This window comes from Galeopterus variegatus, unplaced genomic scaffold, assembly GCF_000696425.1.
Source record: "Galeopterus variegatus unplaced genomic scaffold, G_variegatus-3.0.2 Scaffold8735, whole genome shotgun sequence".
Lineage (NCBI taxonomy): Eukaryota > Metazoa > Chordata > Mammalia > Dermoptera > Cynocephalidae > Galeopterus > Galeopterus variegatus.
The window spans coordinates 17,259-34,456 of NW_007734846.1; the positions used below are offsets into that span (position 1 = coordinate 17,259).

Below are 17,198 nucleotides of genomic sequence, written 5' to 3' on the forward strand. Positions count from 1 at the left end.
CCACGGGTCTGAGATCAATGAAATCCATGCGGGTTTTAAAGGCCAGGTGGCTCACAGAGACTGACATTTTCAGGATGGCTATTTCCCTGCCATGACAGTCTGTGGACACACACAGCAGAGTGGACCTACCTTACCCGAGCCTCCCCCATCCCATAACTCTTTGCACAGCTCCATGGAAACGAATAAAAAGGGAGAAGAGCAAGAAATTTCCAGTGAGGAACCCCAAGGCAGAAGGGAAACTGGAGAAGGCACCCCCTGCCCAAGGTGGATGATTGTAAAGAAGAAGAGTTAAAAATATAAGTTGAGCCTGCCCATGGGATTAATGGGTCTTCGATTCAGCTGGACAATGGGACGTGGAGGGAAGGCGGAGTGGCCAGGAGCTGGGAGCCCTCGGAGGTGCCTCGAGTGAGAACAAAGGCCGCTGTCCCAGGGTGTAACTGGCGCTGGCAGGGAGAGGACAGAGTGGTGGGGAACTCTATCTCTGTGTCACTGGTGTTCCCTGAGGGAGCATGCTGGTTGGGCTGGTGCCCGGCTGGACCAGTGGGGCTCCTGTCCTAGGGGTTCTCAGACTCTCTCCATTGGCCACTGGGGAAGAGCATTTCATAGAGTTTGCTTCTACTTTATCTTTTTGTCAGGAGAAGAAAGGATGAAACATGGACAGAGGTCATTGGGCTGGTGGCACAATACATGGCACGTAGCAAGTGCTCAGGAAATGGTTGTGGGATGAATGAATTAAAGGGGGAGAAGAGAACAAAAAGGAAGGCAACAGTTTACCCCATATGTTATTTCTCCTTCTGTAGATGTCCTCATCTGTCCCCAAAGCACACATATATACAACAGTGGCTATTGAAGGGGTTAATCCATTATGTGGTTAATTGGTTACCATCTATACCTATAGCTCTTATATCATCCAGCTGTTCATACCAAGGAAGCCTGACACCAACAGCAGCTTCCTCCCACCCATTGTCACAGAATCACCAAAACAGTCAAGACCGTGCAAGGTCAAGGGTACTATAAGGAGATTCCAGGGCAGGAGGCTTTGGTGTCGGGTTGGCAAATCTGTCAAGAGCCGGGAAACTGGGATTCTGTGGAAGAGGTCCCAGCTCAGTCGTCATCCTCCTTCAATGCAGGGAAAAAATCTGCAGAAACCCATCTGTGACCCTGTGGACATTTAATTCACACCATAGCATGTACCGCCACAAGCACACACAACCAGCAAAGCAGTAAGGACAGGAAGGAAGAAAAATTAGCACAGAGTCCCGCTGTGGGTGCCTTGACATGCTGTAGCTGTGACTATAAAAAGACTATAGCAATACTGCATTTGTAGGATGTGGGCTAGCAACCGTAGAATTATCCCAAAGAAGGAGAAGCTACTGGGAAATAAGCCGAAGTTCAGAAAGAGAGGAAAGAACATCCTAAAAGTCAGAGGTAATAGTCAGGGTCACCAGCTGGTGAGCATTTATTACGGGCCGAGCACTGTGCCAGCAGCTCTATCTATATCACATGTTTAATCCTTGCAACAAACCCGGGGGGTTGTACCCCATTTTCAGCAGAGGAAACTGAGGCTCAGTGAAGTCAACAGACTTGCCCACAGGCACAAGCTAGTTATGTTCTGGACTCTGGACCATTCAGCACTGAAACTCTACACCTACCCTACATCGCCTCTGTGTCTGAAGATGGATACCCGGCTTGTCCCTACTTCTGACTGTTAACTTTGGGAATATCTTTCTTACTCAAACCAAAGAAAACCAAAATCCAAGCACGGGTAACAGAGGTAAAGGAGAAAGCTACTTTTGTCTTAGTGAGCTGCTCTGGTGAAAGTCTTCCACGATGTTTTACTATTCTCTCCCTCTCAGCTAAGATTCCATCTTTCCTCAGTGGCTATTAAATAAACTCAGATCCAAGCTGGAGAAAAAGAAGCTGGGGAGAAAATTAAGAGGCTCCAAAGGCATCCCAGCTGGATCTTTCAGGGCACAGAAAGCTTGAAGCAGAGTCAGGGGGACACACGGTATCATGAAGGAACAAGAAAGCTGGCCCCCAAAGGGAGATTCTGAAGAAATGTGATCGATTGCAGCATATAAATTTATATGAAAATTTAGGAAGGGTAACCCAGCTGCTGGCTTTGGATCCACTGTTCTCCAGGGAGGGTACCCCATTTCCTTCCCTGCAGAAGTAGGTACAGGAAGAATCTCTGAGACAAAGGTAGTTACTCTCTGACACTCTAAATGGTGGAAAATGACAGTCTCTCCTTGGATGTCGTAGGACGCCCTCTTTACCATGGAGGCAGGGATCCCTGAGAGCCTATACACCCTGATGATGTTTCTGTTACTCTCCCTGATCTTCAGGGTGGGGTCTGACCTAATACCTGACCGAACTCAGAATCCAGATGCTAAAGCTCAAGTCTGTGTGGATTCAGGAAGAGCTTCCCACACGGGCCCATGTGACCTCCAGCCCAAGGACAGCCAATGCTCTCCTACTCTTAAGCTGTAGCTCAGAGTGGACTCATGGGTTTCCAGGGGAATGTGGTCAGCCAGGGGGTATCAGGAGATGACACCGCCTCAACCACACTGTTTAAAGGTCGAATGGAAAATGCCTCTTGATCGTCTCCTGCTGGAGAAAAGGTCAAGATTGACGCACCCCTCTGTCAAGTACTGTGTGTTAGCAGAACAGGAGAATTCAATGAATCAGGTGTACCTAAGGACCTTTGACAAAAACAGCTTTTGGGAGCAGCCAGATCCTACATCCAGACCGCTTTGCTGCTTTTGATTCTCAGAATTGAGAACCAGAGAAAATAGGGGCTGGATTACTGGCATCTCATCTACCTCTCTGGCTCTAGAAATGGCTGATCAAACAACCCCAGAAGATAAGAAAAGCTCTTTGTCTAGCAACATTTGATATCTTTCACTGCCAGGAAATTTTGTCTGTAATTCTAACCCAAATCCCTCTCACAGTCGTTGGAGCTTTTCTCTTACCCAGTTCTCAGTATAGCTGAGGATCTGAACAGCTTTCGTTTCTCTAGTCTGCCCTAAAACATCTCCCTCTGTGGTACTTTCTTCCTATAATTGTGCCTGCCTTTCCCCCTTTGGCTTCTCTTCAAGTTCTCTGTGTCCTTAATTTCGGAAGCACAGATGAACTATACACGAAACAGTTAATACCGAACCATTCTCTTTAAAACCATTAATGGGTAACATTTATTAAGCATTGATAATGCGTCCAACGCCATACTAGGAACCATATGCACATTATCCTGTTTAATCTTCACAACAATCCTATGAGGCAGGTAATATATCCATTTGGCAGATGAGGAAATTAAAGTTCTGAGACACTAAATGACTTGTCTAATATGGCATGTCTTGGAGCCTGGATTTAATTCAAGGCAGTTGACCACAGAGTACACACTCTTAACTACCTGGTCGAGACCAAGTGACAAGCTACAATCTCAGACCAGCTTCCCCTCTCACTCAGCAGGTCAGAAGATACCAACTTACTGTAGAAACCAACAGAACAAACTACAAGTATGAGGTGGCCCTACTGCTACAGAAGAGACATGCTGTCTTTCAAAGCCAGAGAAATGCACTCGGCAATTTTCATTGATGGTCTCTCTCTGTCCAGCTTCCTCCACTCAGGAAGAAACTTCTTCTTTCCTTTTAATTTTCTCTTTCTTTCTAGAAGCATCAGCCTAGCTGTTCTTTGTTCAACGTGTGCCTCATTTTGGTTTTATATCCTTCCCAGTAGCTTCATACTTAAGTCAGTCCTGTCCTACCTCGGATTGAGGACAAGGGGCCAATCTCCATGCAAGCTCTTGTGAGCTCTGCCTGATTTCATAGTCTGGGATGGTTCTCAGAATTCCTAGTCATTTTCTCATAATAACATTGACCACTGGTCAAAACCCGGTTTAAGTGGCTGGAAACACTCAAACTTATTCCATTGATAAGATACTCTATGCGTGTGTTCCCCTGCATAGTTTATCTTACATAAAGTGAGGAGCCTGGACCAGACGGTCTCTATGGGACCATCTGGCTCTGATATACTCTGGCTTTCAGAATACTTCCTATAATAGATTACCTGGAATCCAATTTAGAAGAAGTCACATTCCCCACCAGTGCTCTGGGGCTCTCGACACAACAGTGGTTGGGCCCATTATCTTGAAAACAAACAATGCCCAGAATCCAACAAAGGCCCCCTACTTCCTCGGGCAGTCAATCTCTTTGGCAGAATCTCAGTGTGGTTCTAGCTGCTTGGTGCCAAGTCAGAGCCTTTGCCTCTCTCCTGGCTCTCACTCCTTCATCCCATCCCCCACTCCAGATGCTGACCATTGTTTATATTAGCACATCATAGTACAGACACATCCTATCTATCTGAGCCCACAATGACTCCCTTGGGGACCTGCAGCCTCAGCTTCTGAGTCATAACTGATGATGGGGGCCAGCTGCCTCGCCAGAGTCAGCAAATGATGATTCCTCTGGCTGCTCAGGGAAATCAAGACATTCCTGAGCCATGGTAAGGGGTAAAACTCAGGTATGGAAATAGCCAACGACCCTCTTCATCAGACTGAACAGCCAGCTGTGTGATGAGTGAGAATATGCCTCACTGTCACAGCTCCACGGGCTGCAGTGTGCACTGGTGGGCACTGCATCTGCATGCACTAGGAGAGGAGAGGCCCCGTGAGAGAGTACAGTAAATGGCCCAACTTCATTATGCTAACCTTGAAAGAAAACTCAGAGCTGGAACCTTACTCCTGTTTGCCAGATGGATTTTAAGGAGACATGGGACCTAGCTGTGAAATGGTACCCCCTGTAACTAAGGCTAGACTACAAAGCTGGCAATTCATATGCAGACACTTAAGAGGTAACTAGACACATGCTACGAAGCTTTCTGTGTTCTTCAAACTACCAACAGGACCCAGACTTCCTGTTTCCTCCACACTGAGGGAACTCACCTATTCTCAGATATTCTTCATCGATCCACCACTGACACCTAAGCTTCTACTAAAATCTCCAGGAAGCTCTTATGATGTCCTACCCTGGTGTGAACAACTTGCCAGAATCTAGCAACTTGAGCCTTGCACATAACAGGAGACCACGCCACCACATGGGCCACCTCAAACTCCCACAGTGGCCACCTTCCTCCTGGCAGACAGCATTCTGGAGGTGTCACCTTGGCACCCTGGCCTGGCCAGCTGTCAGTCCTGCCACCCAGCAGGAGTTAATGACACGGGATCAGTTGAGTTAGGCAAACTGGGGTTAGGACAGGCAAGGTTACTCCCAAGGTTACCGCCACGACTCACCACTGTACATGTCAGGGTGGTTTCTTAAGGACGAGTCATTATAGGGGTGGTCTGCAATAAACAAAAGAGGGTGAGCAAACAGGAGGCCGTGGAGAGGTCATGGAGGCACAAACGGGGGAGCAAACCAGAAATGCAAAGCCACGGAAACAACCAAGGAGAGCACCAGTGGTCTTTTGCAAATGAAAGACATGGTGTGTTGGGAAAGGAAATACGCTTGGTGAAAAACAAGCAACACAAAACAGCCCAAAAAAGGAAAACGAAGGTTAAATCCTGCAAAAGAAGGCAACAGTAAAATAAGTTTCTTTTTAAATTAAAGAAATTAGGCTTGAACTTTAATTGCTTGGTCCTACTGTATTTTCGCACAAACGAGACCAGGATTAGTGGTGTCCTGTGGCGGTCTTTTGAACAACTCCTCATCCAAGTCCTCAGTTCCCAGGACTCTGGATCAGGCCAGCTAAGGAGAAAGGCGTGTTAGTGAGCCCTGGGGAAAGAGCCAAGTCCCACCCGAGCAGACGCTAAGCTGAAGGAGGTGAGAGGTGAATGGGAGGAGAACACAGTCATCGACAGAGTGGGACAGAGGGACCCTCGGCAGCGCCCAGCAACAAGCAGCCCCCTAATGTGACCAGGCGGGCATCACTATGGTCTCTGAGATGTCTCTGTTGGCAGAAAGGCCGCCTCATGAGGAGGCTGTGGTCCAGTGAGGAGGGGCGAGCTTGGCCGAGGTTCAGATTTTAGGATAGGAAAGGGAGCTTGGGACAGGAGAAAATGTGAGCTGTGAGTTCTACACTTGGGGCCGGGCAAGGCCTGCTGACTACTTGGAAATGCAAAGCTGTCTAGACTGTGCTGGGCTGAAGACATTCCTTAAGGAGCAAGATCAGTGGCTTCAGTCCCAACGTTAGGTAATTAAAATCTTTGGGGACTGCATCCCTCATAAGAAAGACACTTTGAGGGCCGGCCCGTGGCTCACTTGGGAGAGTGTGGTGTTGACAACACCAAGGCCACGGGCTCTGATCCTATATAGGGATGGCCGGTTGGCTCACTTGGGAGAGCGTGGTGCTGACAACACCAAGTCGAGGGTTAAGATCCCCTTACCGGTCATCTTTAAAAAAGAAAAGAGAAAAAAAAAGAAAGACACTTTGTTTTTGGTTTTTTTTTTTGTCCTTTTTTGAGACCAGCCGCACCGCACTCAGCCAGTGAGTGCACTGGCCATCCCTATATAGGATCCGAACCCACGGCGGGAGCACCGCTGCACTCCCAGAGCTGCACTCTCCCGAGTGCGCCACGGGCTCGGCCCGAAAGATACTTTGGAACAGGACACATAATCATACTAAAGTCCTTAAGTAGCTTCTCATTCTCCACCACCAGCCCCTTCCAGCTAGGGGTTCAGTTTTGACAGTACCAGCAGGGGCTGGGGGCTGGTGCAGTTGACTGGAAGCCAAGCAGACAGCCCTGAGAAGCTCAGAACACAGTCCAACTGCCAGAGGGAGGACAGTGCTGTGCCAAGACATTTGCATATGTGAAGACAGATCAAATCCCCTCACAACTCATCACAAGAGGGTGTACGAGTTCTTTTCTGGAACTGGCACTGCACCCCAGATCTACTCAGCACCGGTAGGGGGAGTTCCATTACTCAGTTATCTCTTAAGATGGGGTGTGCTGTCAAAGAGCCAGCCTGCTTGGGAAGTCGGCACAGGTGTATCTGGAGCTTTAGACGGGCACGGATCAACAACGGAATGAGGTGGCCTGGGGTGGGGTAGGACTGCAGGTGGTCTGGGGAGGGGACATTTACTCCTCTCCTGGGGGAGGACAGTGGCATGTGCAGATGAAAGGGCCCTTCTTTCATGCTCCCATGCCACCTATCTCTTTTCAGAGAAGTGACCCCCACTCAGAACTGATCTCAGTTTGTGGATTCTGGAGCATGAATGAGCGATTGGAGGAGACATTCTGACTCCTCTGAGAATGTGCCTTAGACGTGAGCAGGACACAGGGTGGCGCCCCCATCGTCCACCTCGGGGACACCCTCCTTCCTCGCCACAGCTGCCTCTTAGTGCAGCACCTGTTAGGGCACAGGCACAGTGGGCCGGGTACATCTTTCTTAGCCTGATTTCACTGTTTACCTTTGACTGCGTCCCAAAACAGACTTCAGAAATGATTTTAGATTGCTCAGTATTTTGTATTATATACCTTTCTCCTCTTCCTTTAATGTAGGAAATAAAAAATTGGGTGTGATGAAATTTATTTCTTCCCAAATGGGCAAACTGTGGCAGGAGCAGCTGGTGAGAACAGGGCCTTTGAAGCTATCCCTACTTGACTGTTTTGTCTCCCACCCCCGGACCTGGTTCTGAAGGCACAAGAGAAAGCCTGTGTCCTTTCCACACAGGACGGCAGAGAGAGCACAACTGTGCTATTCTAAGCAACCGTGCCCAATTGTGGGCTGGCTCCGATGCCTGGCACTTGCTCCAGCCAAAGCTGCCCCTGGGAGAACTGCAGGAAGCTGATGGGGCTCTGTTCCAATCACCCAGAGGGCTTGTTTCATTCAGTGGAATAGGAGACCCAGAAATGAAGCAGAAACACCCCTTACATTCTCTGGTAGGGAAAAGAATGTTTCTGGAAAGCCCAGCTTTTAAATTCTGTTTAAATCTCTAACTGCTCAGTTCTATAGAGGAAGACTCTTCACCACTTCAGTCTCTAAGCCTCTGTCCCGTCCTGTGTGACAGTGATGGCCTCTGCCCAGGATGGCAGAAGGTCACCTGACTCAGCTTCAAAGTCCTGGGCAGGGGGAGAGGGGTCCAGTGAGGATGCTGAAGGCTACCCAGGGTAAGCTCTATGAGCATCTTGCTCCTGAAATTCCTGCTCCACCCTCTGGCTGGTGTTGCCAGCCCTGTCCTGGTTCCTGAGGCCACTCTGAGGTCCTGGGCAGACCACACTGTCCTCCCCAGCTCAGCCAGCTGGCAGGCAGTCACCCCGACATGCACTGAGGAGACACTGCAGACAAATGAACTTTTTTCCTCCAGGGGCCCTCCCTGTGCCTGGGTCAGGAATAAGAATGCCAGTGGGGTGAGGGGGATGGGGGGGAGGGGGGAGGAAGCAGAGGGAAGCTGGGCAGCCCTGCCAGGAACACGCGGGGCTTGCAGTCCTGTCGGGGATCACTTTACAGGCAGCTCAACACCCACTCAGAACAGTGTGTGGGGACCCTGCAGAGGCAGGAGGGAGGCGATTAGAGGAAGGTAGAATGGAGCTGAAAGAAAGAAAAACAGAGAGAGAGAAAGGAAGAAAGCAAGGGGGGAAATAGAGAGGAAGGAGGTGATAAAGAAAAAGGAAGAAAATGAAGAGTAAGGAAAAAAAGGAGAAAAAGACATGAGAAGGGAACAAAAAAGGAAGCTGCTTCCTGTGGATCCTCCCATGCCCTGGTGGACACAGAGTGTGGGGCTGTGTCGGTGCTCAGGACTACCTGTCCCCACCAGCAGCAGGCACTGATGAGGAAAGAAGGGAACACTGGGGCTCAGGACCTCCACCTGTCCTGAATGAAGAGTGAGCTCCCCCAAGCCTCTCCCCCGCTGCACCCTCCCAGGAGGCACCGTCAGCCACCTCCACGTGGGCCAGGGTTCAGCCTCTTTTCTCTGACCTGTGGAAGCTGCCAGCACCCTGTGGTGCTCTGTGCTTGACCTCTCCCACAGTCCCCACTGTCCACAGCAATCAAAACAACATTCACAGCATGCATCAGACAAATTCAGGTTTCTTTTGGGGGGCATGTTACAAATCCATGGTGTAAACCGACATGGACAACTTTCAATGTCCCGAGCAGGCTGAGGATGAGGCAGGAAAAGCTCCAGGTGGGCTTGTCCCTGCTGAGAAGCATGTCTCTGCCTAAGCTTCTCTCTCGCTGCAAGGGCCACCAGTGCCATAATGTGTCAGGAAATGCTGACTGGCTTTTGGACCAGCCAAACAAAATCAAAGAATAAAAACTAAAACGAATAAAACTAAAACATAAATCTGCAACTTACAAAAATGGCGACTCCATATGGTTTGGCATATACATGGTGCAGAATCAAATAAAATTTATCTTGGTATACCCACTGATTTAGATATTTCGTGCTATGGCTTTCTTCTAGAAATAAATATAACCAAGAAATACTAGAAATAAAAGAAATAATCAAACTGAGTGCATAAGAGGGATAACAGAAGCCCACTTCAAGCAGTGGTTCTCAACTCTGGTGTGCATCTGAATCACTTGGAGACTGACAGAGGACAAAGAGGTCCAGGGCTGTCGAGATACGATAGGGCTGGGCCTTTGTAGGTTTGCCAAGTCCCAAGGTGACTCTGATTCCCACCAAAGTTCAAGAAGCACTGAGAGGAAGGCCAAGTTGGACTCAAGACTTCAGAATCCAGAGATGTTGTTTAAGGGCAGCTGAAGTGGCTCAGGCACAATGAGCTGGAAGGCTTTTTAGGTCAGCCTCAGGGACAAGTCCCCTGGGACTCAAGTACCCAGGGCTGCTTGGGCTCAGTGGGCTGCCTCCCCTGGCCCCCCAGCCCCGGGCAGGGGCCTGCACTTACTGGTGAGGACCTTGAGGGTGAAAGGATTCTTCTGCTGGATGGTGTGGGTGAAGTGGAAACGGGCATTGCAGCTGTAGTCGGTCTGCATGTCCTGCAGCATCACGTTAGAGAAATACAGGTCTCCATTGTGGCCCTGGGAGACACGCTTGTCTTGGGCGATGGGCTCCATGGCTAGAAGGAAGCAAAGGTATGGTGGGGGGTTAGCAGAGATGATGACAGTAATAACCGTCATCACAGTTCTGGTGACCGAGCACTTTCAGAGGGTGGGGTGGGGGCCAGGAGCTTGACATTATTTGGTATAATCCTCTCAACTCCGAGGCAGGGCTTACTCTCATTTTACAGACAGAAACACAGAGGATTTAACATGTTCTGGTTGTAAAGACAGTGAAAGGAAAGCAGGGTTTTACATTCAGACCCATCTGCCCACCATCCTCGTGTTCTGTGACCACACTGACCACACTTTTCTATCTCCTGTTCATGCCACAAAAGATCTGACTGACACCGAGGCCGGAGGGAGGGAACACAAGCCTTCAGATGCTCCCCAGATTGGGATTCAAATTCTCACACTAGCAGAGGGAACACTTAGAGGGCAGGGAGCACGACTTGTTATCTTTATGCCCCAGCACCCACCCTAGGACCCGGCACATGGTAGGCAGTCAACAGTCTGCTAAATTAAATGAAACTAAATTTGGTTTTGCTGTATTTAATCAAAAGTTAGACATCACCAATGATGAGATGCCCTCCCCCCCTTTTTTTTTTACTTCTAAGAAAAAAGCATTAATTATTATAATTGTAAGATGCATACCATCAATTTTAAGGGCTTCCAATTTTAGAGGTGTTAAAATATGAAAATGTGTGCTTTTTGGAATTAATGTCATCACAGGAGTGGCTGAAAATGCTGACTATATTACCCATATATTTTTAAAGCACTGCATCTGATGTAAGCTCCAAAGACCAGGTTTCCCCAGGGTGTTAGGTTTGTAAAAATATATTTACAAAGCTGGCCACATAGAACTCTCTCCTTCCTATTCCCAGTTGTTTTTTAAGTCACCATTTCTTAAGTACAAGGTTAATGATGCCAACTTTCCCAGCTCTTCAAATCATCCCTCAAAGATTTACTGTAGGCCTACTATGTGCCAGGTACTGAGCCAGGGGCTGATGAAAGAGAGATGAACACAGATAGTTCCTGCCCTCAAAGAGCCTGCAGTCTAGCAGAAGAGACAGCAGATAAATAAGTAATCACGATGCGGTGTGGCGAGTGGAGCACACCAGCAAGAAGGAGACAAACTGCAGAGGAGGGCCCGATACGCCCAGGGGTCCTGAGCTGAGCCTTGAAGGCTGCACATGTCATATCAGGTGGGAAGGACAGGGGGGCTCAGAGCAGGAAGGGTGTGTGCTGAAGGTGAAGAGCACGTGGCCTGTCCAGGGCTGGGAGGAGGGCTGGAGAGGCAGAGGGACCAGATCGGGAAGGGGGCTGCGTGCCAGGGAAAAGTCTGGACTTTTTTCGAGATGAGGAAGGAGCCCATGAAGGGCTCTAAGCATGTAAATAAAACTATCAGATCAAGTTTTCGGAGAGGCCGGGGAGAATGGTTAGGGGTCACCGTAGCCACCCATGGAGACACCGACGGTGACTTCCACTGGGGAGATGTCAGTGAGGACAGAAAGAGGAGTTCATGAATCCTAGTCGGGAGGTAGCATGGACACAATTTGATGACAAATGTGACGTGGGAAGTGAGAGAGGACAGTCTGAACTGTGAACTAACAAACCAACCCCCAGCCTGCGGCGGGCGGCCTTCCCTGCAAATCTGCATGGAGGCGAGGGAAAGAGAGACGCTGAGCACCGAGCCGCCCGCGCCCACAGGCCAGCTCACGGCGAGCCTCGTCCACAGGGCGGCCTCCCTTGGAAGCAGGCTGGATAGAACAGAGATAGGCATATAGTAGGGAGGGAGGTGGACAGACAGAGTGGTAGACACATGGATCAACAGGGAAGGGAGGGATGGAAGGAGCCAGGACGGTACACAAGAGAGGGCAGTCCTTCGTCACCTCCAGAATGCCCTCCCCACTTTTATTTTAGTTGAAAATATGGCAAGAAACTGAAGCCCAGAGAGGTTGAATGAGTCTCAGTCCAAAACTGAGCCAGAACAATCTCTGAATGATGTCACTCTGTCCCCCTGCTGCAGACACCCAAAGTCCCCATCAGTCCTTCATCAAAGGTTTCATTCCCGCATTCACCCTTCTGTCCCAGAAGAAGATCGAATCAGAGTGACCCCGGACCGAGCAGACTGAAGGAGGAGGCTTGGAATCGATGGCCTTCAACCGGCCTGCTGAAAACACGACTCTCCTCTCCCTCATTCCTTCCTCTCTTGCCCTTCACCATCTTCATCATCACAGACACTACCAAGCACTTACTGTGTGTCTGGCTGTTCTAAGCACTTTGGATGTATGGGCTCATTTATCCTTATAATAATCCTGCTAGGTAAATACAATTATGAGCTCTGTTTTTCCCAAAACAAGAAACTGAGGCTCAGAGAAGTGAAGCAACTTGCTCAAGATCACACAGCTACCAGCAGCTGGGCTAGGAAATGAGCCCAAGCAACCTGTCTCTGCGGAGCTGTGTTCTCAGCCCCGTGGCTGTTGGTGAGAAACCTGTTTCTTCCCATGTTTTCAATTAAAATAAAAGTGGGGGGCATTCTGAAGGTGACCAGAGGACTGCTGTCTCTTGTGCATCTCCCTGCTCACCTGTCCGCCTCCTCTCCCCCTCCTGCCATCCCTCCCTTCCCTATCTGTATCTACTCTGTACCTCCCTCTCCCAAGTCAAGGTCATCTAGGTTTGGGCAAGCCCCTCCCCATTTAACACACCCACCCCACTCCCTACAGTCAAAACATAAATAAAACACCAGGCCCCATGACTTACAGCTGCTCATCCAGAAGATGACTGGGGACGGAAGTCCAGGTGGGGGGTTGCACTGGAGTGTCAAGGGGGCACCTTCTTGAACCACCACAGGGTCTAGGTTTTCCTTGGGCCACAGGGGAGACTCTGGGGAGAACAGACAGAGGAGGATGAAATGAGGATAATAGCTGGGACCAGGGCTGGGGCCAGGAGCAGGCTCAGAGGCCGGCATGTAAGGACGGGAAAGAGAAGGGACAACCAGAGGATGAGGGAGGCAAGAGGGACAGGGCCCGTGAGCCTAAGTGAGGGGCTGCCCTTGAGAGGCGGGAGAAGAGAGGCCTTCTGTCCTCCCTCCTATGCCCAGAGCAGCCGGTGAAGTTGTTGCAGACTTTGGTCTGGAAGCTTCCTTTGCAGGAAATCTTTCTGAGCTGGGGGAGATACATGGAGAGCACCAAGGCACCTACAGGCCAGGGGCAGGGGTGGTCCTTCCAGAATGGCCTTCCGTACCCCTCCCCCGCCTGCCCAGGAGCAGGGCATCTCGGCCCTGCCCCATGCTACTCACTAGACACCTGCAGGCGAATCCTATTGGACAGGGCCGTGCCAAATTTGTTGCGGGCAAAGCACTGGTATTCCCCCTCATATTCTTCCGGCCGCCCACCGCTGCGGAAGTCGATCACCAGGGTCCCCGACCTTCTCCTCATGGACACCCGGGGGTCCTTGGCAATGTTGAAGAACCTGCTGTTGCGAGTCCAGTGGAAGCTGTGGACAATGGGGGACAGAGCAACCAAGACTAATGGGGTGGGTCTGGGCTCCAGGCGAAGCTTCCCACTTCCAGTCTTGTCCCCACACCTCCATACCAATGGTCCCCAGCCCCGGCTGAGCAGCAGAACCATCTGCAGAGCTCGATAAAACACTAAGACCCAGGTCCCACCCCTACGAGTCCCCAGGCCAGGGGCTGCCACCAATATTTTCACCCAGCCAAGGCTGGGAGTCCTGGATCTGAGTGGTAGAAACTCAAGTAGCTACTGGGGGATTATGTTCTATAGGTACATGATGGAGAAGGCAGTGATTCTGATTTTCAGAATCCAGAGTTAGCCTCTCTCTCCACCCCAGGACATTCTCGACCTCCTACTAGGAATGCCAACTCAAGTCACATTTCACCCAACCCAAAGGCATTAGAGAGCAAGTTCTGCTCCTCCTAACCCCTTCATTTTATAATCCACTCTAAAGCCAAAGTGAAATGGCTTAGGTTATCTGTGCCCCTGCTCAGCGAGTGTGGATTTTAAAGCAGTGGCCACACACTGTAGCCCAGGAGGGGCAGCTTTCACAGAGACAGCAGCTTAATAGAACTGAGCCCTGGGTGAAGAGCTCTGGACACCTCTCTGCCTCTCCTGGGAGGCTGGGATGCTGTGTGTGTCTGCTACAACCAGCTGCCCATGATATAATTGGTAATAGAAGCAGGAGAAAGTCATTGTCCCTGCAAAGGAACCAAGGGGGAAAGACCAAATCTCAGAAGCAAGGTCACCGGTGCACTGACTGACCCTTCAAGGTGACTCCCTCCTCGTTCCTGGGCTCAAGTTCAAGTTCATGCAAACCCGGGGAGCCAGAATAAGGCTGCCGCACACCTGGTGACCTTTGCTCTGTTGACAGACACACCCTAGATGGGGTCCTGTCATGTCTGGGTCTGAATCTTGCATGAGACTCCTGAAAGGGCCAGTCTGTGGGTGCTACATTGAAGAAGGGGGACAGATAACATCTGCCATATCTCCCTCCAGTGCTTATCATTCCATAGAAAGAAATCTGACCATGGAGGTCAGAGGCTGGGGTCTAAATCTGGATTCCACCCCTTTCAAGCCGGGTGACCTTGGCAAAGTCTCTGCACCTCTGTTTCACTTCCCATTCATAAGGACACCGGTCCTTCCCCAGGGGGCCGTTAGGTGGTGGAGCACGACACGTGAGTAGCAGCATCTCCTGCGGAGCCTGGACAGAGCCAGCTTTTGACTCACGTCTGCTGACATCTCACTCGATCCCGACGAGCACACATGCAGAGCAAGCTCAGAATGAAAGACTCGCGTTAGCCGGGAAGAGGAACCTCCTCTAAGCTGAGCATGGGTGGATGCCGGGAACAAGAGACGGTCGAAAGAACGTTCTACTGAAAGTCAGGAAACTCGGTATCTAGTTCTGGATTTCTGGTGGGAACTTAAACAAGACAGTTAAATTTTCTGGTCCCAGTTTTCTTATCAACTAAATCTCCTATTTACCTAAATTGTACCTTCTACCTAATAGGTGCCTAGTGGCTGTTTTTTGAGTGCATACGTTTAATTTCTCATTTGCCTTAAGTATCGTCAGGCCGTGGCAAGGGGTCCAAGGGCTCTCTTTCCAGGCCCTTTCCCTCCACTCACCTGGGGGCAGGATTCCCCTTGGCTTCACACTCAATCAGGATGTTATCGCGGGGGTCCACGATGTGGTCCTTCACTGACTGCTTGGTGATCGTCGGGGGCTGGGTCACTGCAACGGTGCACAGGGTGGGCGGTCAGGGCTGCCTGGCTTGGGGAATGGCTGAAATTAAGAGTTTCAGGAGCCACACGGGCAAGCAGGCAGTGAACAGTGTCCCGTTCCAGAGACCCAGCTCCTTCAGTGGGGCCGCAGGAAAGGGGCTGGGTGTCCGAGCCTCCTAAGCATAGGAATGCCTTTAAGAAGACCCCACAGTGTCCCTCTGAGAAAGTGAAGGCCAGGCTTTTGTTACACCTGTTCTTATATCCCAATGCTCAGTACAATGCACACTGCACAGTAGTTCTTTGTGTTTGTTGAATGAATAAAGGCACAAAAAGCAGCCACATTTCTAGAACTTAGGGGCCATGGTGCTTCTGAGCCCTGGAGGCTCAGCAGACCAACACACTGTGATGGGGCTAGAGCTGATAGAGGCTTTGATCCCAGAGAACTTCCCAGGACTTTGTCTGCAGGCCAAGGAGCCAGAGCCTCTCACTGCAGGGCATGAGCTCCATGTCTATCTACACTGGAGTCCCATGCCAGCCACTGGAGGAGGGGGAGCAGCGGCAGCTGTGGTGCACCCCTGATTCAGTCCAAAGACCCTCTCCTTACCACCTGCTCCTCTGCCTTCCAGCAATCCAATGATCTGGGTAAGCCTCTTCCCTTCCCCTGTGGTAAGGGACCTCACTACAGGGCTCTGGTGTTGAGCAGAGGTCCCAGCAGACATGGCAGAGAGGCCACTAATTCCCAGGTGTCTCCTCACCTGGCCTCCCTGCTCCTTCCTCCCTCCCACCTCCCAGAGGCAGAGTGCAGAGGGGCCGGGGCACTTACGCTCATTCTGAATGCTTGCTGTTAGTTCCAAAGGGGTAGCATTGTGAGAGGGAGAAAGAAGAACATCGTTATCACACACACGACTAACCGCCCAGGTGTCCTCACACCCGACACGCAGGGAGACAGGTGAGGTGGCCTTGAGGATGGCACTGTACACGGGACTCCTCCTCCCAGCTGCACAGCTCAGGGGAGGAGCCCAGCAGGGCTGGGGAACAGACCCAGAGAGTGCTTTGAAAAAAGGTGGCACCTCCCCGGGGAGACTGAAACCACACAGTGGAGAAGACAGACCAGCTTCTGATCAGAGGAAGGTGTCGCCAGGGAAGTCACATGTCAAAAAGTGACACTGCTCCTTGAAAGAGGCTCTGAAGATGCTGCCTGTCATCTGGCGCCATTGAGGGAGGTGGGCTGCTTGGCCAAGGGGGCAAGGAGAGGGGGGCTGAGGGCAAGACTGGGGTGGCAGGGAAGGAGCAGATCTGAGCCGTGGCTACAAGGCAAAGCCCCAAGGCCTCACTGCTCCCACCACACCTTCCTCCCTTTCACACACGAAAGCACCTTCTCTCCTCACCATCTCCTCTTTTCCCATCCTTTGGAAAACTCTAGGGACAGATGAATTATTGTTGCCCTATTCATGGCAGAAGTACACGCCCTACAGAAATTCTGCTTCTGAGTCAGAGTCTCCGGGGGTGAAGCAGGGCCTGCAGCTCCTTTCCGTGCTTTTCAGGTGGCTCAAACCTCCTCCAGCCTTTATTGGAATGTGCCTGTGCTGTGTACAGCTGTGCTCCCAGGCCGGGCTTCTCAAACTTTAACAAGCTTATGAACCACTGGGGTCTGGTTAAAATGCAGGGTGGGGCCTGGGATTTTGCATTTCTGACAAGCACCCAGGCGATGCCGATGCTGCTGGTCTGTGGACCACACTTTAGGTAGCAAGGATTACGTGGTATTCTCTTTGTGGGGAGAAGGTCTTGGGTAAAATTTGTCTGCAGAAAAGATAACTGGTTGCTGTAACTTAAAAAAAAAACAAAACTTTTCCTTATGATTGTATCAGAAAGTAACATGACCTTCTTGTTTCATGCTGGGGCGAATGTCAGATGTCTACTGGCATTGCGGGCTGACTTTTTTTTTTTTTTTTTTTTTTTTTGGAAAGGG

General features: G+C 50.5%; 1 protein-coding gene across 3 annotated transcripts in view; it reads right to left on the reverse strand.

Moving 5' to 3' along the window:
* Positions 1-17,198, reverse strand: part of LOC103608714 (neurofascin-like) — a 50,490-nt gene that overhangs the window by 8,473 nt on the left and 24,819 nt on the right. The window contains exons 3-8 of one of the 3 annotated variants that reach the window (XM_008593119.1): positions 16,053-16,070; positions 15,134-15,239; positions 13,294-13,490; positions 12,756-12,878; positions 9,842-10,012; positions 5,288-5,338 (exon numbers count right to left, since the gene is read on the reverse strand). In XM_008593119.1, coding sequence (XP_008591341.1) covers positions 5,288-5,338; positions 9,842-10,012; positions 12,756-12,878; positions 13,294-13,490; positions 15,134-15,239; positions 16,053-16,070 — 666 coding nt within the window. The remainder of the gene's footprint in view (positions 1-5,287; positions 5,339-9,841; positions 10,013-12,755; positions 12,879-13,293; positions 13,491-15,133; positions 15,240-16,052; positions 16,071-17,198) is intronic. The other 2 variants (XM_008593120.1, XM_008593121.1) reach the window with 2 other exon arrangements.